The sequence below is a fragment of the Leptinotarsa decemlineata genome, unplaced genomic scaffold (genome assembly GCF_025532065.1).
Source record: "Leptinotarsa decemlineata unplaced genomic scaffold, Ldec_3_MD MMD2_tig00026340_RagTag_RagTag, whole genome shotgun sequence".
Taxonomy (NCBI): domain Eukaryota; kingdom Metazoa; phylum Arthropoda; class Insecta; order Coleoptera; family Chrysomelidae; genus Leptinotarsa; species Leptinotarsa decemlineata.
This window is the reverse complement of record NW_027412694.1, coordinates 16,611,003-16,638,299: the sequence shown is the minus strand read 5'-3', so window position 1 is coordinate 16,638,299 and position 27,297 is coordinate 16,611,003. Positions and strand designations below refer to the sequence as shown.

Below are 27,297 nucleotides of genomic sequence, written 5' to 3'. Positions count from 1 at the left end.
ATGCAGCTGCAGTTTCATAAGAATGTATCATCTTTTCCACCAACCAATTTCCTGGAGTCTTTGAAGTCCACTAGATACTTAGGACAATAAGAAGATTGTTCCCAATTCTTGGGGTTCTTCTTGAATAATCTTCGTGAATAAACAAATAGCAGAATCAATAATCCTGACCGCTCTGGATTGAATGATTCCGTACACTCTATCCTGTCCTGTGTTTTTGGGCAAATCACAGGAAATTTCGATTTGATTTGAATAATTTGCAACATTCAATTGAAAATGAACACAATCAACTCATATTGAAATAACTATTTTTCAGACCAACCGAAAATATTCCGAATGAACCAAAATAATACTTTCAAAAATCCTTTTTCCTTTCGAACCACATTTCTCAAACGTAGTTTGTGGAAAGTTGGTAGGTATCTTCATCCAATTTATGAAGGAGTTCGGTAACATGTGATGTCACCAATCGTGCCCTTTGAACAACTGAATATTTCCTGTAATCGATGTGCAATTATCGTTATTTTCGTGATTCTCATTGTACGTTATAAAAATTTCCTCAAATAAACGGTTCACTAATTGAATTGACTGATACGTGAATGTATAAATATGTTCAACTCAAGCCACGGTCATAGTTTTATCAGTAGTGTACAATAACAATAGAAATGACCAAGATTTCGAAGTTACTGCAATATTCCGAAAGTGAAAAACGTGCAATTCTCAAACATTACAATATTTCGGAAAAAGAATTTGAGGAGTTGGTGGAACAAGTGAGAGAATGGTTCACCAAATCTTCGTTACCACAAGAACGTGAGTCATTCAACTTTGTATGATTCGTATACTCTTATACGAATATTTTACAAATTACAACCCTTTGTTGATAATTAATTTTTGAGCGGTTGGTTTGATTGCTCAGTTCGAATTGAATGAATATGTCAATCATCGCTTCCATTGCTATAAAAATCAAGTCTATAGAAATTATCTCAATGTTAGAATGAATCAAGTAAGTACAATGTAAAATACTGTTCATGTGCACATATTCATGAAGAAAATCAATGTACAGTGTGTAACAACGAAAACTTAACAGAGCCGTTTTTGAATATAAAAAGTAAGATTTTTAAAAAAAGCTCGGACAAGTCGATTTCTAATTAAAGGGGAACACCTTTCAAACTTATCAGATTTTTTGTAGTACGCACCCCCTCGAAGGGGGTGCGTACTATAATACCTTTACAACTCTGTTGAAAGAAAATTTTTGTAACGATTAGTTATCGAGATAATTTGAAGTTACAATTGCCATGTTAATAATACATTAGACAGACCACTCGGTAACTTGTATGCCTGAATGAAAAAAATTTCGAGCAGTTGTTCTTATCAGTTTTTTGTTAAATAAAATCCCTTTTTTGAAATCAATACCCACTCCTCTTCTTCCAGTTTTCATTAGTACATCGTTCGATTGTTTTGTTTAAACGGGTCGTGTATTGTTATTTGTTTGAAAATGCCTTACACTACTGCTGAAAGGGTTTCAGTTATTGCTTTATTTTTTGGCAACGACCAAAATACTAATAGAACATCAATTTTATTCAACGAGCAAAATCCTGGTAAACACCTAAGCAGAAATCACGTTCTGGATTTGGTCACAAAATTCAGGGAGAGAGGTTCGGTTTCAAATAAGAAAAGAAATGTTCAGAGAAGGATAGTAAATGACGATAATTCGATTGGAGTGATTGGTTAAGTCATCGCCAATCCCAGGTTAAAACCAGAGGTTTATCAGCATTGGCCAGAATAAGCCATATGAACGCATGGAGAATCCTTAAAAACCACAAATTCCATCCTTACAAAATTAAACTTGTTCATGAACTCAATTAGGATGATTTTGACCGAAGACAGGAGTTTTGTGAGGGCATGAGTGAGAAATTAATGCAAAATCCCGAGCTGCTTTATAACATCTGTTTTTCGGACGAAAGCTCATTTTATTCAAATGGTTGCCGTTATTGGTCGGATGAAAACCCAAGACAATACGCAGAAGTACATACCCAACATCCCCAAAAGTTGAAGGTCTGGGCCGAAATATTAGGCAATCATATTATAGGTCCATTTTTCATTGATGGAAATTTAACCGGTCATTCTTATTTACAACTTCTTGAAGAGGCAATACAACCTCATATAGTTGAAATAATTGAATAGGATCCAAGATGTCAAGATGAAGTTATCCATTTTCAACAAGACGATGCACTACCCCATTATGCCCAGCAGATTCGAAATTTTTTGAATAATCATTTTGAAGGACAATGGATTGGCAGAAGAGGTCCAATTGAATGGCCAGCACGATCACCAGATTCAACACCACTGGACTACTTTTTGTGGGGATATTTAAAGTCTAAAGTTTATGCTACACAGCCAGTCAATTTGGATGAATTACGTCGTTCAATTATTGATGAATGCCAAGCTATAACTCTTGAGATGTTGAATAATGTAAGAGTAAAATTCGAACAAAATCTTTATTGTTGCATGAAGCAAAATGGCGCACATTTTGAACATTTACTATAAATTTCCTATGTGAGTTACCCTTATTAGGTGTTACTTTTTTGTGTGTGCTTTAAAAACAATCATTGGGATTTATTAACCCTAAAACGGTTTTTTAAACTTTTCTGTGTTATCAGCATTCAAGGAAATCAGCAGGTTGTATTCGTTGTGTAGGTAAGTTTTTAGTATGACTCACTTTTTAATCAGAAGCTTAAAATATCCACGTCAAAAGGCAACCTCCATAAGGAGGTGCCACTCAATTTACCTAAAATGTAAGGGTGGCAACCAACCCCATCCCCCGAAAAAATCTCGTCGTGATAAACAAATAATTCTTACTTTTTTACGAAATCAAATGGACACGTATCAGCAGGTTGTCATAAAAAGCAAAAATATTTTTTTTGTGAAAGTTCTGAACGTAAATTGTACCTTAAAAACAATTTGATTTATTTTAAAAAAAGTTAAACTCAATAAAAATACCTTCAAATCTTCAAATTATCTCGAGAACTAATCGTTACAAAAAATTTCTTTTAAAAGAGATGTAAAGGTATTCGAAAGACCTTTAAAACAAGGTGCCACTCGACCTACTTCCCCTATCTAAATAAGGGTCGTCGGACGCACCCCTCCGAGGGGGTGCTAAATAAAAAAAATCTGATTAGTCTGAAAGGTGTCCCCCTTTAATCATAAATCGAGGTGGCCGAGCTTCTTTAAAAAATCTTTCTTTTTATATTCAAAAACGGCTCTGTTAAGTTTTCGTTGTAACACACTGCATATTTTTTGGGAAAGAAAGTTTTTGGCTTTCTACTACTCCATCTGATACAAAAAAATGGATGAGAGAATCTTCCAAAGAAAGGAAGTAGCTGTTTCAAGAGGACTTTCTTTCAGTTTGTGTCTGAAAGTTACTTCTTTGCATGATCTACACATCCATGTATAGAGTTACTTATTTTCAAATTGATTAATCCTTCCTTTCTTTGGAAGATTCTCTCATCCATTTTTTTGTATCAGATGGAGTAGTAGAAAGCCAAAAACTTTCTTTCCCAAAAAATTAATCACTCCTAAAAATATAACCCTTTCAAATCACACTGTATATGTTGAAACAAACGATTAACGTTAACTATTCCCAAAATGAAATTGATATTTTTTTAAATTTTTGAATAATATTGGGATTTCATGAACATGTCATAACTTGTAACCATTTTCTACCTCTTTCAATAACTTACATGAGGTTATTTCAATTTAGGGATAGAAACAGCATAAGCGTTTATGTTTTTGACTAGCAAGCTGCCGCGGCTCCGCACGAGTGCAATGCTGATACTGAAAATAAATACTGAATAAAAATCCACCCATAAAAAAACTAAAGGCATAGAGAAACACTGATGGATATACAGTGTAGTCCACATAGTTTGCAATAAATGAAAACTTTTTCATTATCGATTTCTCAGAAAATTTTATTCTTGACAAAAGATGGTGCATGTTCCAAAACTATACCAAGTGTAACTGAAATGGCTTTATGACAAACACCATACAGGATAGGCCAAAAAATATAAAGTTCGTTCGAGAGTAAAGTACCCTTATTTCAAAAAATATAGAAATATGTTGAAGAAAAAAGTTGCTTAGAATTAAAAGTTGTGTTCAGATACGAAGTCATGGCCTGCTTTTCGATTTTTTTTCTTTTGGAAAATTTTGAATTACCCCCGTATGATACATATTTTTACTATCTTGATTTAATATGTATTTTTAGTATCCACAATCAAATCAGTTTGTAGTATTTTTTATCAAATTAAAGTGTATTTGTAAAATCTACTTGGATTTGTATTTTTTTAGGTGACCGTCAACTTCATGTTTATTGCAACAATATTTAACAGAACTCAAGAATGAAACAAATACTCTTTTCAATGAGGCAAATACTTGTTCGCTCATAAAATTCTTTTAATGTAGATCGCAACACATTAGCGGGAATGTTTCTGCAATGAACTCGTATTGAAGTTTCAAGCTCATCAACATTATTAAAGGGGCGATCTCTGTAGACTTTTTGTTTCAAGTATCCCCATTAGAAATAATCAAGAGGTGTGAGGTCTGGAGGACGAGGATCGGTATTTCGTCCTAACCATTTCTTTCGAAATGTCCTATTCAGCCACTGAGAAAAATTTCTAGTAGAATGAGCAGGACATCCGTCGTTGGAACCATAACTTTTGCCGTTCGTCTAATACCATATCATCCAAAAACTCTCCTATTTCAGTTTCCAAAAAGTTCAATTACCTGTCACCATTCATTTTTGCAAAAAAAACGGACCTAGTAATTTATCATTTAATATACCACACCAAACGTTTGGTTTTCTGATAGTAATGATTTTTGTTGTCAATAATAAAATTTGGCCACCATCTGCAATTTTGTGATGATAGAACCCCATTTGTTGTAAAGGTAGATTTATTTCCAAATAGAATACATCGATGAAAATCTCGTTTTTCTTTTATTTCACTCTGAATCCACATGGAAAAATCATGTCTCAAATCATAGTCTCTTTTTCGAAATGTACAAATGAATGTAGGTTTGTGAGCATGGTACTTATGTTTCGTGAGAATATGCTTCACAGAGGTTTTTTATGCCGGTATAATCACTAATTTCTTGGGTGGACCGTCTACGATTTTCTACTACTGCTTGAAGTACGTCAAGCTGGTTTTCTTCTGTGCATACAGGTTTCGTACGCTCCGTATTATGTTTACATTTTAGTGAGCCGGTCTGTTTGAAATTCTTTAAAATTCTACTTACATTTGAATAGCAAATTTGTTTGTCCGGATGCCGCTCGTTGAAAATATTTGCAGCTTCGCGCATTAGTTTATAACCATCACCACAGATTGAAACTAATTCTGCCTTTTCAGTTAACGTTGATATACTGGGCGAGGCATTTTTAATTAAGGACAAATATGAAAACGTTTTACAGGCAAGTTTTAAGAAGCCATACTATCAAACTACAGTATTGTTTCAGGGCGTATGTGTTTTTGTTCACGGCTATCCGCGATAGATTTTGGATTGTTTTTTAATATCTGTTCTAGTTGAGGCATTTTTGTCAAAATAAAAGAAATTTTATACTTTTATTGATAGTTTATTCATATGAACATTCAGTTAGTGAAGTATTTGCCTCGTTGAAAAGAGTATTTGTTTCATTCTAGAGTTCTGTTGAATAGCGTTGCAACAAACATGAAGTTAACGGTCACCTGAAAAAATACAAATCTAAGTAAATTTCACAAATACACTTTAATTTGATAAAAAATACTTCAAACTGATTCGATTGTGGCTACTTCAAATACATATTGAATCAAAATAGTAAAGATATGTATCATACTGGGGTAATTCAAAATTTTCAAAAAAAAAAAATTCGAATAGCAGGCCATGACTCCGAATCTGAACATGACTTTTGATTCCAAGCAACTTTTCTCTCCAACATATTTCTATATTTTTTGAAATAAGGGTACTTTACTCTTGAACGGACTTTACACTTTTCGGCCTATCCTGTATGGTGTTTGTCATAAAGCCATTTCAGGTACACTTGGTATGGTTTTGGAACATGCACCAACTTTTGTCAAGAATAAAAGTAAGAATTATTGAAAATCCTTTATCAATGCACATCTTCAACATAAAATGAAGATGATTATACAATAGTTTTCGAAAAATTGCGACAGAAAATTACAAAAGAAATTTGAGCTTTCCAGCACTGATGTTGAAAATTTTCAGAGAATAGTAGTAAGATAAACAACATTATATTGTATTGATGTATTATTTCTACACCGGAATAATTCCAACCTTTTTTCATTTTCTTTCTGTCATCGATTAACAAACAGAAACCACCTTATCATTCGCCATTCGTTAATTTCATGTCGTTTTGTGTTGGTGTTGTCTCGGATATTTTAGTTGTTTTGCAATGTTTTTTCATTTTTTTTCAATACGTATTTAATATGCCTGATGGTGTTTAAAATAGTAATATTACCAACATGGAAAAACTATTTTTCGTTGAGTAATTCAATTGAGAACCATTATTTAAAATAAAAAGTTAAGAGATCCCAAGCCAAGTTACTTCACGACGTTTTGATTGTTGGTATCCATAACTGTTTTCAGGTGATGACTGGACTAATTCCTTCGAAATATGACTATTTATGGGACATTCGAGTACTTTCACTTGTCTTCGCTTTCCTTTTTCCGCTTTACCAGTTTAGTGGAAGATGACCGTTTGGCGGTAGTTGGTCATTTTTCGCTTGATTATGGGTTGTCATATGTTGCGTATCTCTACGCTAGCCTGGCTGAATACATTGTTGGACAACATTTATGCGGCTTCTTCGTATTTCCTCCCGAACCAATGTTCCTCCCTGTGTATGATTTCAGCTTGGGACCACTCGATGGGTTCAATACTGCTCTACTATTCTTGATTTGCTGGTTTTCCCTCTCTGTGTGTGTTTCTTGTGCTCGACAATGCACTTCAAATTATACAGTGGAAGCTACCCGAAGACAGGGACCTGAAAGCTGAACCGAATTTGCCTATAGAAGTAAATATCGAATCACTAGGATGCTGTGTACGAAACTGAAAGACGAATTATTTGGACAAGATGAGGAACCGCCAATGGGATCGCCACTTTCACCTCGAGTCTGGTTGAGATACGTTGACGACACCTTGATAATATGGAACCATGGGAATACTGAACTAGACGCCTTCCTGTAATATATCAACAGCGTGAGACCTTCCATCACTTTCACAATAAAAAAATAAGTCTGCAACGAATTTCCATTCTATGACGTATTGGTTAAGAGGATCAACATCAAGTGGAAAAATGTGTATACCGAAAACCCACACTCACACGGGACAGTATCTGTACCACGAATCCAATCACCATCAATCGATAAAAAAAAAAGAATCATCATGACTCTATTAGACCGTGCTTTCGGGCTCTGTAATACGAAGGAAGGTCTCGAGGAAAAACCGCTTCAAAGCGATGGTGAAACAGACTTCGGCAAAAAGACAGCAGTGGCTTTTTTTTGGTACCTTGGGAGTTGTTTGACTTGTCCATTCAGTCCAAGTCTCCAGAATACATGTCACCCATTCCATCAGTCTCGTTCCCTGTACTAGTTTGTAAAGGTTTTGTGTTGGATGTTCGTCATATTCTTCTGGGCGTAATTTCGTACGTCCATATATTGCCCGCCTCCTCTGATTCAGTGCCTAACATTCGCATGAGATGTGTAGAGCAGTTTCTGTCCCTTCGTTGCAGCTTTAGCTGAGGTCTCCGTTGTACAGCCCCATTTTATTCAGGTGTCCTCTAAGCGGACAATGACCGGTAAGCCTGTAATTATTCTGAGCCGATCCTTACTATATTGAAGTAGTTCTTCGGTTCTTTTCTCGGACGGTTCCCTAATGAAGGTTCTACTGTTTGTTGCCAGGTACTTTTGTACAGTACTCTGTATGCTTCTCATTGGTCCATGTCCTGATCTGGTTTAGTACCAATGATTTTGGTACCCCCAGAGCTGGTTCAGGACCTATGATTCCTGAATGCCCTGGCAACCAGTACAAAGTTAATTTGTTCCTGTTTGCAAGTTCCTTCAGTTCTTCATGGTATTCCCAGACCAGTTTTGATGTCACCTTCGGGTTTGTCAGAGCCCCTAGTGCGCCCTTGTTGTCTGTAAAAATATTGATCCGCTCAAGATAGCATCCACTTCCGCCTGAAAGACGGATGTGTATAGTCCTAGCGAATAGCTGAAGTTTAGATTTCTATCCGCTCGGTATATTCCAGCTCCCGTTCCATGTTTGGACTTCGATCCATCTGTATACCAGGTGTTTTCGGGATGACTAATGGTCTTCCACTCTCCACGACTTATGATTTTGACCGTGAAGTTTATGTTAAAGGTGTACTATGTACTACGGTGTCATGTGGTGCGTGCACATATTCAATATGTGCTACTCGACTTGTTCCAAAATTTCTGTTCGGTCCAGTCTTTTGTAGTTCGGTGAGTTTTCCAGTCTGAATTGGCCCATCCTGGCCTCCCCCATTGTCACAAAGGAGGTAGATTCAGGAGTGTCACCAATGCAGCTGTTGTGGTAGTTCTCATTGCTCCCGTCATTCTCAAACATGCAAGTGTTTGTGTCTTCCCCAGTTTGTTGATGCTTCATCTTTGGCCACCAGACCAGAGATGCGTATGTTATCATGGGTTCAACCACCATCGTGTATAGCCAATATACCATGTCTGGTTTCAGCCGCCATGTTTTTCCATAGCGACCATCAGTGCTACCTCCGCTTTCCTCTTTATCCTGTCCAAGTGTTGGTTCCAGGTCAGTTTGGAATCTAGGATTACTCCCAGATATTTACCCTCCCCCGACACTTGTATTTCTTCACCTCGAACTTTTAGAGTTCCGAGACCTTCCGTTTTAGTTCTCTTAGTGAATGCTACTATGGTCGATTTGGATGGACTTATGTAAAGCCCTTATTCTTCGGTCCATCTTGTTATAATGTTTAAGGCCTGCTGCATGCATCTCTTCACTACGTTATTGTATTCACTAAGATGACTAAGTCGTCTGCATAGCCCAGTGCTTTCTACCCATTATGGTCTGAGAGACATAGTAGCTCGTCCATTACAAGGTTCCATAACAGAGGGCTAGAACCCCTCCCCTGAGGACAGCCCTTTGCTACCCGTGCCAGCAGGAGCCTTGCAAGAAAGAGAAGCCGTCACAACCAGTGCTTGTACTTCCCTACATCAGAGGATTATCGGAAAGGATAAGAAGAATTGGATCCAAGTACAACATCAGAACCTGCTTCAGATCCGGAAACACTATCTGTAGCAGCCTCACGAAACCCAGGCCACTAAACGAGGACTGCATTTCCTAGAATTGCATTTACCGAATACCCTGTGAGTTCGGAAAATTTTATATCGGTGAAACTAAGAGGCCGTTGAATGTTCGCATAGTACAAGAAACACACAGCGAGGGGAAACCAGCAAATCAGGAATAGCAGAACATGTTTGGACCCATCAACATAACATAGAGTGGTCCAAGTTCAGATCATCACAAGGAGGAACATAGGTTCAGGAGGAAATTCATATGGAAACCCATAATTAAGCGGAAAATGGTCAACTCCCGTCAAACGGTCATCTTCCACTAAACCGGTGAAGCGGAGAAAGGAAAGCAAATATTAGTGAAAGTACTCGAATGAACCATAGTCATCTCTCCAAGGAATTAGTCCAGTCCGAAGACAATTGTGGATACTAACAATTGAAGTGTCGTGAAGTAACTTGGCTTAGACTCTCTAAACTTTTCATTTTCAATGTTTTTTTATTTTTACTTTTGTTCAATCGTTCTATTTTTACTTGCATTTCATTTCATCATCATTTTGTTTCAGATTTTTTTGTTTAATATAATTATTATTCTCAGCTTTTCATTTTTAATTCTCCTCTTTCATTTGTTCTTTCAGGGATTTCAAATCATTTTATATAATATCAGACAATGGAAGTCCAAACTTATGGAATTCAACCTGTTAACTATTCTGCATTATGCATAAAATACATGTGGAAACGTGCAATCGATCATTATTTCAAATAGTTTTGTTGTCATTTAGTTCACTGCGGGAAAGAGATAAGCGGTAATTTTTCGAAATGTAAATATTTCTTGATTTTACTTGATTGTTTTAACGATTGTTTCATGTGTATGATAGTTATAATTTTCTGTCAATTTAAAGTGCTATTACTAAAGTGCATATGCATTGACTTTAGATATATTTTATCTTAAAAGTATCGCGGCACGAATTGTTGCCAAAAAAACTACCAATCTGTGTAAATTGAAAATCATTGCATGATCACGGAAAATGTTATTTTCTGTAGAAAAAAATAAGCAATGATACACGTGTTTGGATACGTCGATAACAGATACAGCTATTGCATTGAAACAGACAGATAATAGAGATATAGGGGCACACAAGATAAATGAAGTTATTCTGAACCATCCATTCTCTTTATCAAACAGTAGAGAAACCGGCATAATAAAAACTATACAACAAGAAATAAGAAATGATGATCTTGTTTTTACGAAAGCTGATAAATCGAATGCCATAGTTATCCTTGAACGAGAAGCATATGTTCAGAAAATTGAGTCAGTCATTCGAGATGGAAACCTTACTGTCATCAAGAAAGACCCCACGAAAAATAGTCAATATGAACTGAAAAATTTTCTCTTAGATACTAAAATAATTTTCACGGAATCACAGAAACGAAGAATCACCAACATGAACCGCTCTTGCCCTAAACTGTATGGCCTGATAAAACACATAAAGAGGATAACCCCATAAGACCGGTAGTTTCGTATATAAATAGTCCGGTAAGAGAACTAGGAATACGTCTTAACAAGTTGTTCAAAAATATTACCAATTTCGTCCCACCTCACAGCATTAAAAATTCACTGACTTTAGTAGAAAACATAAGGAACCAAACCACGCCACATAATTCAATTTTAGTATTCGATGTAAAGAGTATGTTCTCCAACATACCATACAACGAGTGTAAACCCCTCATTTTAAACATATTAGATCAAGCCAAAGTGGACCATATCACTTCCTTTGAGGTTTCAACAGCTTTCGATGTGTGCCTGAATCAGAGTTACCTACAGTTCAACAACAAATTCTATAAACAGGATTCAGGTTTACCAATGGGCTCACCCCTTAGTCCACTTTTAGCAGACATATTTATGAACAACTTGGAGATCAAGATAGTAAACTCCGACCTGGGTATAAAACATATTCATTTTTGGTACAGATATGTAGACGATATTCTTGCCTGTTTCAGAGGTACTACACGACAGCTGAACCAATTTATGACATTCATGAAGAATCTCTATAGCAACATTCAGTTCACACTCGAAACAGAGATAGAGAAACAAATAAATTTCTTAGACCTGACCATTACAGACAATCAGAATAAATTCGAGTTCAATGTTTTCAGAAAACCTAGCTATACAGACATCACCATCTCAAACGATTCTTTCCATCCAGACACTCATAAATTAGCAGCCTACAATTCAATGCTGCACAGAGCATTCTCACTGCCTTCGTCTGCAGACAATCTAGCTAGAGAAATTGGTACAATTATACAGATGATAGGTCATAATAACGGTTTCAACGCAGATACTATCCAGAAGTTAGGAAGCAAAGCCGGAAATTCACTTGCAGATTAATATATCCTCAAGTCAAACAACCAGAAATCAAGAAATGGGTAACGCTAACATATTTTGGAAAAAGAACAGAAATTATCGCAGGTTTCTTCAGGAAAAACAATGTGGAAGTAGCATTCAGACCACATGCCAGGTCATCTCATTTTCTTTTCAATGCCAAAGATAAGGTCGACAAATTGGAACAATCTGGAGTTTATAAGCTCAAGTGTCCGGAGTGTAATAGTGTTTATGTGGGACAATGCGGACGAAATTTCCAAAAACGGTATGCTGAACATGAAAGGTCCTTCAGACTGGGAAAAAATGATTCGACGTTTTCAAACCATTCCTTGGCATGCAACCACAAGTTTCCGAATCTAAACGATACGGAAATTCTGCACTATGCAAGGAAAGGTTGCAAACTCAATTATTTAGAATCCTTGGAAACTCACAAGCATAAACATTGCGGGTGCAACCTGTTGAATGACCAAATCGATTTAATTTACTCTCCGGTTTTTAAATTGGCACATGCGCATTGTGAACTGTAAATTCAGATACTCAATCAAGTACCTGATTGTATTAGCGAATGTAATGAATCATTCTTAGTTTATTGTTTGAGTTTGAAAATGTCCATATAGGACGAAAATGCAGTAAGGTTAGTTACAAATAAAAGTGTTAAAAAACATAGAAATTTTCATTTCTCTTTTCATCATGATCTCCTACCACATAGTAACGGTTACATCCATCAATTTATTGATACACGTGTATGTTTTGAATAAAAACCCCCGTCATATGAAGTCGTATTCAGTTTCAAACCAATATAACTCATGAAATGATAATAATAAACATTGTAAATCATTATTTCAGTCACAATTCAGCTTCTGAAAGGTGAATCATTCTCCAAAAATGAAATACTTCGATGTAGAATGACATCCTCCAATTTTGGATTTGAGAAGCAAGAAATCTAATTGAGAACATTATGTATATTTTTCTTCATGGAGTTCTTCATTCGAGTGCCTCACCTTATGTTTCAGAGGGTTATCTTACTCAAGCGCTCGTGTTCTCCCATTTATTTGTATACTAGCGAGCCGCCCCGGCTCCGCACAGGAAATTCAAGGTCATGGAAAAACGATGATGAAAAATTATTTCGTTTTATGGACGCGTTCTTTTTTCCCGCGGCAGGCGCCCCAGTTGGAATATTCAAAAATCATTTTTATTGCTACAATATAAAACGAGTTCACATACAAAATTTCAGCCTCCAAAAATATACCGGCATGGAAAAACAGTGATGAATGAGTAACTTGTAAGAGCGGTGTCTGTGCGAAAGTATCGAAATCAAAATTCATTCAATTCAGATTAATATAAAATATAAACCATTACAACTTATTTTGTAAAATTTACAAAGCGTAATAATTAGTTCAAGTTGAATCCCTAAAGTATTCTATGTTCAAAATTACCAAACATTTTCTGAATATTCAGGGCTAATCGACAAAATCATGATGTTTAAATGGTGGGTTCTCGTCTTTGGGAAGGGCCTAGGTGGCTCATTGGTATCCAACCACTGTCCTGATCGCCTCCTATTATCGTACAGGATCCACTTTTTTTTACACGTAACGATCCGATCAAAAAAATGATACATACATGTTGAGATCAATTTCCTCTCTAATTTTAAATGATACACATATAACTTCTTGCTCATTATTGTAAGCATTGTCAATGCTAGGATATCTATGATTCAATCAAATTTGACGAAACTCATATTTTCAATTTCAGATTTCAACAATGATGCCATAAAATCATCACTATTGAATTGTAAAATGAGCTTGGAGAAATCCAAGAAAACAATACAAGGCTATTTTACAGTGAGAACCCTTAAGTCAGAGTTCTTCAACCGCTTCCTACCGAATACCGAGGGATATGAAGAATCGAAAACACTAACGTGAGTTTCACTATTATGATTTTCTTGCATATTTTTCTGTTTTTTGGCGGGAGAAATTTTTTGCATACTTTAACCTATTAACCGCCAAAGGTGCGTCAACTCAACTTTTCTGTACACTTTTTTTTGTGGTTTGGATCGATATTATTTAATCTAATGAATATCCATGATGATAATCCAGAAAAAATTCAAAAATATTTTTATTCAATCCAAAACATGATTTTTTCAATTTCTGAAATTCATTTGAAAATGTTATAAATTGACCGTCCTTGTAATACTCCAATAAAATCTTTTTTTTTCGATACTGAATGATGAATTCATTTCGTGCTGAACAGTAATGAAAAATATGCTGAATGATAACGTGTATTCTCATTTACGTAAATATTTTCGGCCGATAATGGTGAACATTTTCATGCACTAGTATGCGAGTTTTGACAAGTTTGGGAATATCAGGATACGATGGTCAGTTGATTATTAGCCTTGATTGAGTTTATTTCAGTGCGAATCAGTATCAGCAGGGGAGATTTCTTGTATTTTTTATGAAAAATTGTCAAAATGAGGTAAGAATCATAACTCGAGCGTAGATTTTGGTATTTCATTATCATTATTTATTCTTATAGTCCGTTTTCGAAATGAAAAATGAAGAGAGCACTGACGACGCAAAAGTTGAGTGCTTTATCAGAGGAAGAGTTGGATTATCAAAATTATCATTCGATTGATCTCGTTTATGTGCCGGCGAAATTCTTTTTGTGAGCTTGAGAGAAAAAGGCTTTTTCGCAACAGGAACAGTGAGTATTACTGGAGTTTTTTCCCCAACACCAAATCGTTATTTTTACACCTCGACACGTGTTTCGATCACCAAGTGATCATCTTTAAGAGGAAGATAAAACAGTTTTATCTTCCTCCAGTTTTATCTTAAGAGGAAGATAAAACAGTTTTATCTTCCTCCTGAAGATGATCACTTGGTGATCGAAACACGTGTCGAGGTGTAAAAATAACGATTTGGTGTTGGGGAAAAAACTCCAGTAATATTCATTACTACACCAAAGGTCCCAAACAGTACATCATAAATAGGAACAGTGAGGAAAAATCGCACTGCTAAATGCCCCGTTGAAGATAGTTGAAAAATTGTTAAAAAAGAAAGAGGTTTTTACACTTGTGCTTTCGATTCCATCCTCGGAGTTTTAGTTGTGCGATGGAATGACAATTCTGTTGTAACTGTGATGACCAATACCTATGAAGTTCTCCCTCTTTTTCAAGCTGAACAGTTCAATCGAAAAGAACATAAAGAGATTCTTATACCCCAGCCAAATGTTATACACCTGTATAATAAATATATGGGAGGAGTAGACCTTCATGACAATGACATTGCCAACTATCGAATTAGGATAAGAGGAAAATAGTGGTGGTGACCATCGTTCACTAATATGATCGACAGTATGGTTGTGAATAGTTGGAAAATTTATAGAATTGCGAATGAATCCAGAATATCACAATTGAAGTTTCGTTCTCAACTGCTTATAAGTCTACTAAAATGTAGTGGGCAATCAAGTAATACCAATGAAACCTCGAATGGTGCTGAATCTAACCCATTATACGGAAGACCATCTAAATCAGTTCTACCAGATGATATAAGATTTGATAATGTCGGAGAAGTGATAATTAGATATACCAACAGTGCCAGAAAAAAATGTTGATTTTGTAAAAGTAACACCATATATTTATGTAGGAAATGCAAAGTGCATGTGCACCCAGATTGTTTCGAAAAGTATATGAAGAAATAGGAGACCTACTCTATATTTTTTTTTCATTCGATTATTTGAACCAGTTTTGGCCAAAGGTGCGCTTACGCACCCGCTTGTTTTTCTCAATACTGATGTGAGTTTATATTTTTTTAATGACGAATTGTTCTTTTTTTGAGTATTCTAATCGTGCCACAATGAATATTTTTTTTAAATCACAAATTTGTAATGTCTTGGCCGTTAATGGGTTAAACATACATTGGTCAATCCCTCACACTTCAGCCACTGATTCGAATTTTTTCTCCCAAGGTCACAAAATAACTTCCACCATTACTTTATGAACAAATCTCGTGAATCAGTGAATTACAATTTTTTCCAGGAAAGTCGCTGTTATGCCACGACTATCCCCAGACCTCTGTAGGATAACAGTATTCAGAATGGACGATCCAGGCGGAAAGGCTAGTGATGGTCTATTATATGCAATAGCGGCAATCATGCAAGTGGAACTGAGAATTCGAAACAAAGAATTTTTCTGTTCGAATATTCTTATTATAGACCTTCAAGGTTTCCACCTGCATAATTTGATGAAATTCACTCCTACTGTTACCAAAACATTGGTTGATCTAATGGTAAGAGAAAAACATTACGAATCATTGAATTATTCACCATTTCGAACATTGGAACATTTCCATTAGTTCACTGATATTATCGGTTGAATATGATTCATAACAATCTACTTTTCAACTTTGATTGGAGTTTCGAATTCAGCTCATCAAAAACTCATATCATTCCTTCGGAAACATTCCACCAAAATGAAAAACGAGCAAACCCACAAGATTACATAATTTTTATTTTTCCAATTTGAAAGGCTGCGCTGATTGGGCTCAGCAACATCAAAAAACCCCTCCCTACACGTGAGTTGAGTAATCTTTGATGAGTGAGATAATTATACATGGTGTTTCCTAACTACGGTTGGAAAATTCACAGGGTGAGTCGTTAGGTCGTTTCAAAAAAAAAAAGTTTTTATATTCATTTGTCCGGATTTGCTATATTTCCGATATACAGGGCGTTGAAGTTTATGGAATATCATAAATATTCTCAGAACGATTAAAATGAGATTTTTTTTCATTCATTTCATATTAATCAACCAAAAATACAACTTCTTTGTTGCTTGTGTCCATATATAGCTTCATTTTCTAAAAAAAATTGAAGCCGCTCTGCATATCATGGACACCTGCTTTGGAGACAAGCTTACAGTGAAAGTGTTGTCATATAAGTGAAAGTATGGGTTGTCGTTCAGCAGAGATTCCATCATGAATAATTCAACAGACGCTGAATTGGCTGGCTTGTACATCATTCATGGATTAGCAAATGGAAATGCGGAAGAAGCACGGAGAATTCACCAGGACAGATATCTTAACAGAGTAATTCCATGTGCTAAAACATTTGGAACGCTACATGCAATATGATGTGAAAGTGGGAGTTTAAATAAAAATGCAGATGATGGAAGATAAGAAACTGTAACAAAGCCTGAACTAAAAGAAGCTATACTTGATGCAATGGAAAAAAATCTTTCGAATAGTACTAGAAAAATTGCACTGCAGCTGAAAGTCAGCCAACAAACCATATGGATAGTTCTGACAAAAAACCTTCCATGCCCATATCACATACAGCGGATCCAAGGTCTACTGCCTTGAGATTACCACCCAAAAGTAATGCTTCGCAGATGGTTGATTCACACGATGGCTCACAATAATAATTTTATTCCAAATATTTCATTTACTGACGAAGCAAATTTTTCACAAGATGCTATTATGAACTTTTACAATGACCATTTTCGGGTTGACGAAAATTACTACGTTATTAGAGAAAGTCGTTTTCAGCATCAATTTTCGCCGAACGTTTGGGTGAGAATGAATCGTGACTACCTAATTGACCCTTTTTTTTACCTGCAAGATTAACAGTTGAATCCCACATGAACTTTTCGCGGGTTCATTTACCCATAGAGGCAACATGTGGTTCATGCACGACGCGGCTGCAGCTCATTTTAGTGTTCTTGCTCATCAGCATCTCGACGTCACCTACTCTAATCGCTGGATTGGACGTGCAGGACCCCAAGCTCGCTGGACTAACTCGCAGTCCTGATATGAATCCTACAGATTTCTATTCATGGAGTCATCAGAAGGCTCTCTCTCTTTCATTAAACTACCGTTCTAGATGTGAATGACTTGAGGAATCGAATAATTGACAATTGCATTATCATAAGGAATACTCCATGTGTTTGTGAACGTGCCAGACAATCAATGACGAATCGATTGCAGTCCTGTATTTCATCAGAATGTATATTTCACTTGGTGTATTTCACTTCAAAGTCGAGATTGTTCGTTATTTATTTTTGGTATTTATTTTATGTTGTCCATGGATAGTTCGTAGAATTGATTTTTTTTTGAAAATAAAGCTGGATATGAAGAATACACATGCGCAGAAAAGTTGTGTTTTCAGTTGCTCAATTTGAAAACCTTTAAATTTGCACGCCAATGGACCCAATAATTTCAATCTAGTTCTGCCTGAATAATGAAGTTTATTCACACTGAAAAAATATACAAATACATATTACAAAAGTCACATACAATGTTGGTGTAGAATAAACTAGTTACCCACAAAAATCATAGATTGCGCGTGGGGTCAGTTGTAGTCGCAAACTCAATATTCATCTCCTCTGTAGACTCGCTCCTGAACTAAACCTACAGGGAGGCCCGTTGGAGTCGTAAACTCGACATCCATCTCCTCTGTAGACTCGTTCCTGAACTAAATTCACAGGGAGGTTTTGGTAGAGTCTGTAGAGTATATGATCGACAAATTAAACTCATTGAATCATATTAGCACGTCTCCCTCCGTATAACAGTTTCAATATCCTCTGGGCATACGGCAAGTCCGGAGACTAATCCATACCATAAGAGTGCCAGAGGTGGTGACAATGCTCTCTTAGGGTATGATGATCAGTATAGATTGGGATTTTCTGTACTGGATATGCTGAAAGCAAACATATAGGGGCATCAGGTGCCTTGTGGCAGGTTTTCGTCCTGGCAGACCATGGTTAACCCCACAGATTCCGACTTGAGGTCACTCGTAAAAAGAAAGACCTGGTAATGGTGGAGCCCAAGCTTTGATTAAATTTGAGATATCAACATCTTTCTGCAGCTGCAAAAGTGGAGTGATATCCTTTTCTAAAATGAACATTTGTCTCTCCTGGATTCCATATCGATAAAATGCGTGTGATTTTCAAACTGGACTGATGGAGTTTTCATTTCATCGAAAGCATAAATGAGCATTATTTTCAAAGGTATCATGACTCATATCGCCGGAGGTACTACAGTTATATACTTGAGTTTTTCTGAGCGCGAAGGATGGAGGCAACAGTGAGATGTAGGAAAGAAGTTATCCAATATGTTTGGACTTCCGTCCGATGAGAATCTTGCAGAGTAGTATCAGTGGTTCAAAAAATTCCACTGTTCTGTCGAATACGATCGAGTTCTTTATTTGGGATCTTTACCCAACAATCAATTTCCAATTTTCCTGATTTGCCATCATTATACCTTACTTGATTCTAAAGATAATATTATATAACGGGCTGGTTCAAGCTTGTTTTTGAGTTTTTGTTCTTTCACAGCTCAATCAGAACATTTTCGCTCCATCCTCTCCTGAGGATGAAATCAGCACGGGGTTCATATACTCACCTAATTCAGTCACCAAAAAAGATTTATTTTCCATTTTTTTTTCACTAATCCTCCTTGTTGTCTGACAATTACTCAAATCGATCAATCCTCCAATGTCCGGTTCATCCTCCTCATGCATCATTCCTTCATTCAAATTGAAAAGGGGATTTGTTTTTTGAAGAAAACTTCATGTGCTTCTATTTCTTCACCTTCTTTCAAAAATGTGAAAAACTTCCCAAGAATGGAGAGTAGCGATGGGTTCTTCAAAAACTTTTTACAACGATGTGTAGATCATGCACAGTAGTGTTGTTCACGAACAAAATTCCTTCAATATTGAGCCCATTTGGAACAATTACACACATATAAATATTTTCACACATGGATGATACCTTTTTTTTCCTCTTCAGTTTATACTCCCAAAGTTTTTGATCAAGAACACTCGTCTTCAGAGCAACTAAACAGCACCTCTTTGAAATTTTGTGAACGAAACCACTCATATTTCTTGCACAAGTTTATGACTTGAAGTACGAACAGAATAAAGAAAAGTAATTTGCATGTAATTCAATTTACATATAATTGGAAATGATAGTTTTGAATGAGTATTTTCTCAATTTGTTAGTTGAAATTTCTGTGCGTGAAACACACATTTTGGTGAAGAGTTAATTTTGAACCCAATTGCTTTCTTTCTTTCTTCAAAAGTTTCCCACATTCATGGAAATAGTGGAACTCAACCGTCAAGGTTGCTGGTGTAGGTATGTTTTTGAGATAGCTTGATTGGATGAATTTCACTAGTTCGGACTACCATTGTCTACTATATAAAATGATTTGAAATCCCTGAAACAACTAAAAGAGAAGAATTGAAAATAAATAGCTGAAAATAACAATTATATTAGGCAAAATGAACCTGAAATGAAATAATAATGAAATAAAATATAAGTAAAAATAGAACAATTGAATGAAGTCACCACCCGACGATTGTATATACTAACAATCGAAACGTCATGAACTAACGTGACTTAGAATCTCTCCACTTTTTATTTTTATTTTCTTTTTTCATTTCTTTATTTTTTCATTCATTCAATTGTACTATTTTCACTTGTATCTTATTTCACTATTATTTCATTTCAGGTTCATTTTGCTTAATATAATTGTTATTTTCAGCTATTCATTTTTAATTCTTCTTTTTTAGTTGTTTCAGGGATTTCAAATCAATTTATATAGTAGACAATGGAAGTCCGAACTAGTGAAATTCATCATGAAACATTGTCAATCACCTTCAAACAAACATTGATTGGATGAAGTATGTTTTTTACGAAATTCATATCGCATAATATACAGAGCATACTTTATTGATATTGCTGACAAACTGCCTTATAATTTTTTTACTGTTTTAATCCAAATAACTGAACTTCATCTTAAACCACACACTGAATTTTCTCAGACTATATAGTTTGGATGATTCCCACATTATTTTGTATCAAGATGGAGTAGTAGAAAGTCAAAAACTTCCTTTCCCAACACTATATAGTTTTCCTTGATTTTTCATTTCACTGAAAGTTTTCTTGCCCTTCTGAATGATGAACATTAAGAATGACTTTCTTTGTTATCCTTTTTGCATTTTCATTCCATTTGATTCATGGTCTATCTTTCATTGTGCCTTATGTACTACCCATACTACCGTTGGTGCAAATAATTTTGATTTTCCAAATCGATGTTAGTCATATCAACTAACGGCTACATTTTTCATCGGAAATATACGACTTCTATCATTTATGCTGTAACGAAACTAGTTCAATGAATAATAAATAGATGTATTTTGAAATTCCTCCTTTCTTTCAGCTCGCTATCAACTTGAGACTGAAAAATATTCATTTGGTGAACTTGCCGCCTTTTTTGGATAAAATTATGATCATGCTGAAAATGATTCTGCCTTCAAAATTCTTCGAAAAGGTAAGAACAAATAAGTGTTGGCTTCTTTTTATCCAGTTTCAACCAATACAGCGGTTTTTCATGAACAATAGAAAGTGGAAATGTCTAACAGTTCGGATGAATGAAATTGAACTACTAAACGTAAAAAAACATATTCATATTGTGAATGGACATTATGTGAGAATGAAAAACAATTTTAGAATTTCCATACACAATGTAGTAAAAAAGACGTGACGTTTCAAAGCAAATAGTTCAATATAATGGTTGAATATTTGCCATCATTATAAAAAAAAGATCTAAACAATTCATTTATTCATGTTTGACAATCATGGTCGACATTGTTTATATTCCTTATATTTCCTTGTATTTTTTTATGCTCCTTCAACCGCATAAATTACTTAAGTGTTCCTTAAATGCTGCAAAAATGTATACAGGGTGTAACTTAATAAGTGAAAAATATTCAAGGAGGTGATTCCTCATCGGAAACAAGATAGGATCTTCCGTATAAAGAAATTTCATTGAAGCATCCTTTGTTAAGATACAGCTCCTTGAAGGGGGTACACAAAATGTGTAAAACAATTTTTTCACAAGCATTAACAAAATTACAACATTGGAATTAACCTGACGTTTTGTACTACCAAAAAGACACTTAGACAGAAATTTATTTGGTTTACCCCATGGTTGTAAGGGGTGGAAAACGCAACCCCTAAAATTTATTTCCAATGTAACTTTCTGTCTTATCATTTGTTAACCATTTGAAAATTTATTTTCGATAGCCTGTTTCATTCTGAACAAAAAATGTCTCTTGGGTTTTTCGCCCAAAATAAATCAGTTCGCAGCAAAAAATTATTTTACGAACAACTACAGAGATACATCGTCATAAATGCGAAAATACGAAAATAATCTATCTACTAGGGCGCTATTAGCGATAGTGACAATTAAATTGGTATGATGCTATCAGTTTGTGATTTTTCGAAATTGAATTATCACTAATTGTGTGTTGTTGTTCTGATCCTAATTTGTTACTTTAATAATTCACTTGTTATTAAAATGACATACCCAAATGAGGAAATGGCTGATATGCATTACGTTTACGGTCTGTCGCAGGGGAATGGGTTAGAAGCTTCTAGACGGAATGTGAAATGTATCCTCAACGGCAGCAACCTTCACATAGAATATTTGTTTGACTTCATCAGCGATTACGACAATATAGTCCATTCGACGAAAGAACGCAGAATTGTGGTCGCCATCGAGAAGTACGAACACCACAGCTTGAGAAAGCAGTACTTAATTTGATTGAAGAACAACCTACTACCAGTACTAGAAAGATTGCTTTCCAGCTAAATGTTGATCATATGACGCTATTTCGAATTTAAAAAGAATAATCCTTATAACCTTACCATCTGCAACGAGTACAAGCACTGTTACCTTGATACTTTCCGAACCGTCTTGAATTTCGCAATTGGATGCTGGGAATGATTAGAAGAAATTGTGACTTTCTAAAGACGATAGAATTCACAGACGAATGTAGTTTTTCTCGGGAACCCTCACGATATTGTCGAAACCAACCATCAAGGACAGTTTTCTCTTAACCTGTGGCTCGGAGTTATTGGGGATGATTTAATTGGGGCTCATTTTCTACCTCTTCGATTGAATAGTGAGGCATACGTTCAATTTTTAAGAAAAGTGCATCCAGTACTGCTGGAGGAATCTCCTTTGGGCGTCAGAAGGGTTATGTTTTCATGCATGATGGAGCTCCTGCCCATTTTAGTCAAGTAGCACGTCAGCATTTAGCTGAAACATATGCAAATCAGTCGATAGGTCGAGGAGGACAACAGAACTGGCCCGCTCGATCCCCGGATCTCAATCCTCTCGATTTTTCTATTTGGGGCCATTTACAGCATTTGGTTCATCGTACTCCTGTTCGCGATGTAGAGGACTTAAGAAACCGCATCATCGATGCGTGCAGTGTAATCAGAGAAACTCCAGGAGTATTTGAGCGAATACGTGGCACAATGCGCCGACGTCTAGACGCATGCGTAATGTCAGAAGGTAGACATATTGGACATTTACTATGATTTCTACATGTTGTGTGTTTTGTTATTAATAAATTAGTTTTGTTTATTACCCTTCAATCTTTTAATGTAGGTACTAACTACAAAATAACCATAAATCCAGTTCGCATTTATGACGATGTATCCCTGTAGTTGTTTCTTTAAAATAATTTTAAGCTGCGAACTGGTTTATCTTGGGCAAAAAACCCGAGAGACACTTTTCGTTAAGAATGAAACAGGCTATCGGAAATGAATTTTTAAATGGTAAACAAATAATAAGACAAAAAGTTACATTGGAAATAAATTTTACGGGTTGCGTTTTCCACCCCTTACAACCATAGGGCAAACCAAATGAATTACTGGCTGAGTGTCTTTTTGGTAGTACGAAACGTCAGGTTGATTTCAATATTGTAACTTCTTGTGAAAAAAATTGTTATACAAATTTTATGTACCCCCTAAAGGGGCTGTATCTCAACAAGGGATGCTCCAATGAAGTTTCTTTATATGAAAGATTCTTTTTTTTGATGAGGAATCACCTCCTTAAATGTTTTACACTTATTCAGTTACACCCTGTATAATTACGCTATCATTAGCAACGTGGATATATATTCTTATCATTACTATTCGTTCTCTGAGTAAATTCGCAGTCATCGACATAATTTCAAAAATTACATTACAGGTCCGTTCTCATACAGATTTTGAATCCCTATATGATTTCATCCCAAAAGAGTATCTTCCATCAAACTATGGAGGTGACCAAGCTTCCATCGAGCAGCTGCATGGTAAGTATTTTCTTCGATTGAGATTTATTTTAGATAGATTCATGCTTATCATCAACTCAAATATTCTGATTTATTGGACTCCAGCCCAGTTACAGAGCGGTCTTCATCACAGCATGAAAAACTTTGTTGAGATTCTACTCCAAGTATTGGACTGGTTATTTCATCAAATCATGCATTTTTGAGTAGAGCTTCACAGTTGGCACGGTTGCATTACATATTCATGCCTCACTCCATGATTTATACCTATGAAAAGGCGCGATGAACCGAATTGCATACCCTTCAGAGGTTAGATGAAAACTACCAGCCACAACAGAGTAGAGGAGTAATCAAAACGTTAGTTGAGAGTTTTCCTGAAGGACTCAGTCACCTGAAAAATACTTTCACATGAAGGAATTTTGGTTCGTATGGCCGGCGGGCCATACGACCCAGCAGAGAGAACACCAGAATATCCCCTGCTGGGCTAGTCATGGAAAAAGTTTTTTTCCCTCTGTTAAAAATCATACAGGCAGGATTTTAATAATCTTAAAAAACACGACGTGAAACCAATATTAAGGCTAACAAAAACTACCATACAAAGTCTAAAGTCAGCTAGGGACCCCGGAAAACCTTCAACAATACTCGTAGCAGATATTTGTTAGTTCACAGATGGATCAAACACACCTTCAGGTTCTAGTGTAGGTTTTTTCATTCGCAGACCCAAGACAGAGATATCAACCTGCCTAGGGACCCAAGCGACTGTATTTCAAGCGGAAATTCACGTTAAAGAATTGTGTGCGGAGAGAGTGGTAGAATCCAACCTCATACACAAGTCAATAAAACTATTCTCGGACAGTCAAGCTGCGTTGAAAGCTCTTGACTCCTACCGAACAATGGCTGAATTGGTAGCAAATTGCCGAAAGTGACTCTCCTCGATCGAAAGACTTGATATATTGTCTCTGGTCTGGATTTCTGGTCAAACTGGCCTGGAAGGCAATGAGGCTGCTGACTCTCTTGCCACACAAACATTGAACATCTGGATGGCAAGAAGATTAATAGACTTCTGGCCGAATCTGCCAGGATTGGCTCACTGCAAGGTGTTCAATCACCTTTCGATTCTTGATACCAAAGAGTTGTTGGACTATAGTAGGCATGAACTACGATGTCTAACAGTCCTTCTCACAGGTCACTGTCATTTGAAGCATCATATGCAGAGACTCGGACTGTCTGAAGACAGTGTGTGTCGCCACTCTTTGGAAAATGATGGAACGGCAGAGCACATACTTTGTGCCTACCTCACTGGGGACCGAATCAGCTTTTCAGAGTTTGGCAGAGCCATACACTCACCATCTGATCTGAGAAACCACTCATCATACAGACTAATCGGATTTGTTGGGATGCTGGGTTTATTTGGTCGAGTAAACGTAGGTGTGATCCACAATAAATATTTGCGGGTTGCGGTGGACATCGAATAGACTCCCTCACTTTTGACCTAACCTAACCTAACCTAACACTCGGGGTATACCAAACTCCTAGTAGCTGCGTGTTGGTCTACATTGAAACTAAAAAGAGGAGTGTAGGTACCCGCCTCAACCAAAACAAGATAAATCGTCTACTTGGACAAACCGACATATCAGTTGTAGCCGAACATGCTCTCAACAAAGCATTAACGTTATCTCAGTAATACTTGATGGAACTCAAAGTCACTATTCAAGAGTATATGGGGAAGCAATAAAAATTTGAACACACAGGGTTGATTTCAATTGAGAAGAAGAGACAATTAACAATAATAATATAAGGCTACTTGCCTTGAAGGTACACAAACAAGGTCGAATGATCCAATTAAGAGAAACCAAGCTAATAATAATTCTAAACCAGAGTCGAATACCAACATCCTTTGATTTCATCCCATCTTCTTAGGGATTGATCATGGATGTAACATTTGGCTAGTTCCGCAATAGTCGACGTCATCAGGCTGTAGGAGCCACTGGGTCCTAAAATTCTCACTCCAGCCGCTTCCTTGGCTAAAGAGTCGGCAATGCAATTACTTTTACTCCTGTCATGCCCTTCAACTCATCTCAGGATAATGCTATTATCTACCGAGGCTTTGGCTAAATCTAGTACTAGCCCTGAGGTAACACGTTGTCTGTTCAAGGCTAATAGGACTTGTCTACTATCAATGCAGATTGTTATGTTTTTGCCAGAAATTCCTTTCCTGGTTATTTTTTTTTTGTGGCGATTGAGATACCAGCCAGTTCTATTTGGACCACGCTGGTAGGCATTACATCAATTTTAATGATGATCTGCAATTTGGTAGCCAAGCGGTTCGGCGTGAGTGCTTTATTCACTCACACGAATTGACTGCCGTCTTGGTCGGCGGTTCAAGCCCTAGTCTGAACGATCGATCTTCACTTGCTATCGTCCAACCCGTGTTAGGAATCACACATTGAAAGGTAAGACCTCGTTAATCCTCAGCTCGCACAAGTTTCGACTTTTGAGGGTTGTCGTTCGTAGGGGTGCGACAGCTGGTTAATGGAAAAACAGATTTAAACAGATTCAAACAGAATTAAAGTTGGAACTTATTGCTGGTATGCGATCCACTGTGCTGCTACTCTTCCGGAGTTTCAATCGTGTCCTCACCTAATTTTCTGGAAATGAAAACGTTCAAATGTTGTGTACAGCTCTAGTGAACCAAAGAAATATATCAAAAATAACGCACTAAAAATCAGTATTTTGCTTTTTCGGTTACAATGATATATCAACCTACCTAATTCTACTACATAATGTTGACATCCATAAAATTATCAATAAAAAATTCTGTTCTGATCTTCATAAGAAGTTTGGGATTGTCATCAATTCAATAATTTCATAATTTTCAGAGGACTGGTGCCAGGAGGTAGAGAAAAATGAGGATGAATTCAAAAAACTTCTTGGTGCTAAATGCCAGATTCTTGAAGAAAATGATATTGAACGAAATGAGCAGTTTGGAGTCGAAGGATCTTTCAGAAAGTTAACTCTGGATTGATATCATGACATATATATTGATTTGATTGCCAATTTTATTGATAGAATATTTATTATATTTATTTACTGATTGTCCCACATTCAATATCGAATAAAATTTGGGTTCAGAATATTCCTTGAATCACTAGTTATTTATGGAATCCTATTGTTTCTTCAGTTGTATTTTCACATGCCTGAAGAAGTAAAAAGGCTATTGTATAGTAAAACACTCGTGTTTTCGTAAAATTGTTCAGTTTGATTCTCACAATATGAGGTTTAATGTGATATTATCACTGCCATAAGGCATGGCTCGAAAACAAATGATGCTTTGAGTTGGAAGACGTGGAAACGTAGATATTAGTGAGTACAGAAGTATATAAAGTGTGTGCGATTTCAAACCGCAACATCCTGTTATTTTGGAACACATGAACCGATTTTGAAAAATAAAATATTGAATCATTGTTCTCAATAAGCTC

At 36.2% G+C, this 27,297-nt stretch overlaps 1 protein-coding gene across 1 annotated transcript; it reads left to right on the top strand.

Annotated features, from left to right (window-relative positions):
* Window positions 1-617: 617 nt before the first annotated feature.
* LOC111503465 (alpha-tocopherol transfer protein-like) lies at window positions 618-26,963 on the top strand. The gene is made up of 6 exons (XM_023157760.2): window positions 618-804; window positions 13,457-13,622; window positions 15,741-15,990; window positions 20,917-21,027; window positions 23,740-23,842; window positions 26,698-26,963. Exons 1-6 carry the CDS (start codon window positions 660-662, stop codon window positions 26,841-26,843), a joined length of 921 nt encoding a protein of 306 aa, XP_023013528.1. The 5' UTR covers window positions 618-659; the 3' UTR covers window positions 26,844-26,963.
* The last annotated feature ends 334 nt before the right edge of the window (window positions 26,964-27,297 follow it).

Bases quoted from the DNA above. Each gene is read 5' to 3' on its own strand.
- LOC111503465 (XM_023157760.2), top strand. From the start codon at position 660: ATGACCAAGATTTCGAAGTTACTGCAATATTCCGAAAGTGAAAAACGT. The intron at 13,623-15,740 runs GTGAGTTTCACT...AATTTTTTCCAG, and splicing joins GAAGAATCGAAAACACTAAC to GAAAGTCGCTGTTATGCCAC. The intron at 23,843-26,697 runs GTAAGTATTTTC...CATAATTTTCAG, and splicing joins TTCCATCGAGCAGCTGCATG to AGGACTGGTGCCAGGAGGTA.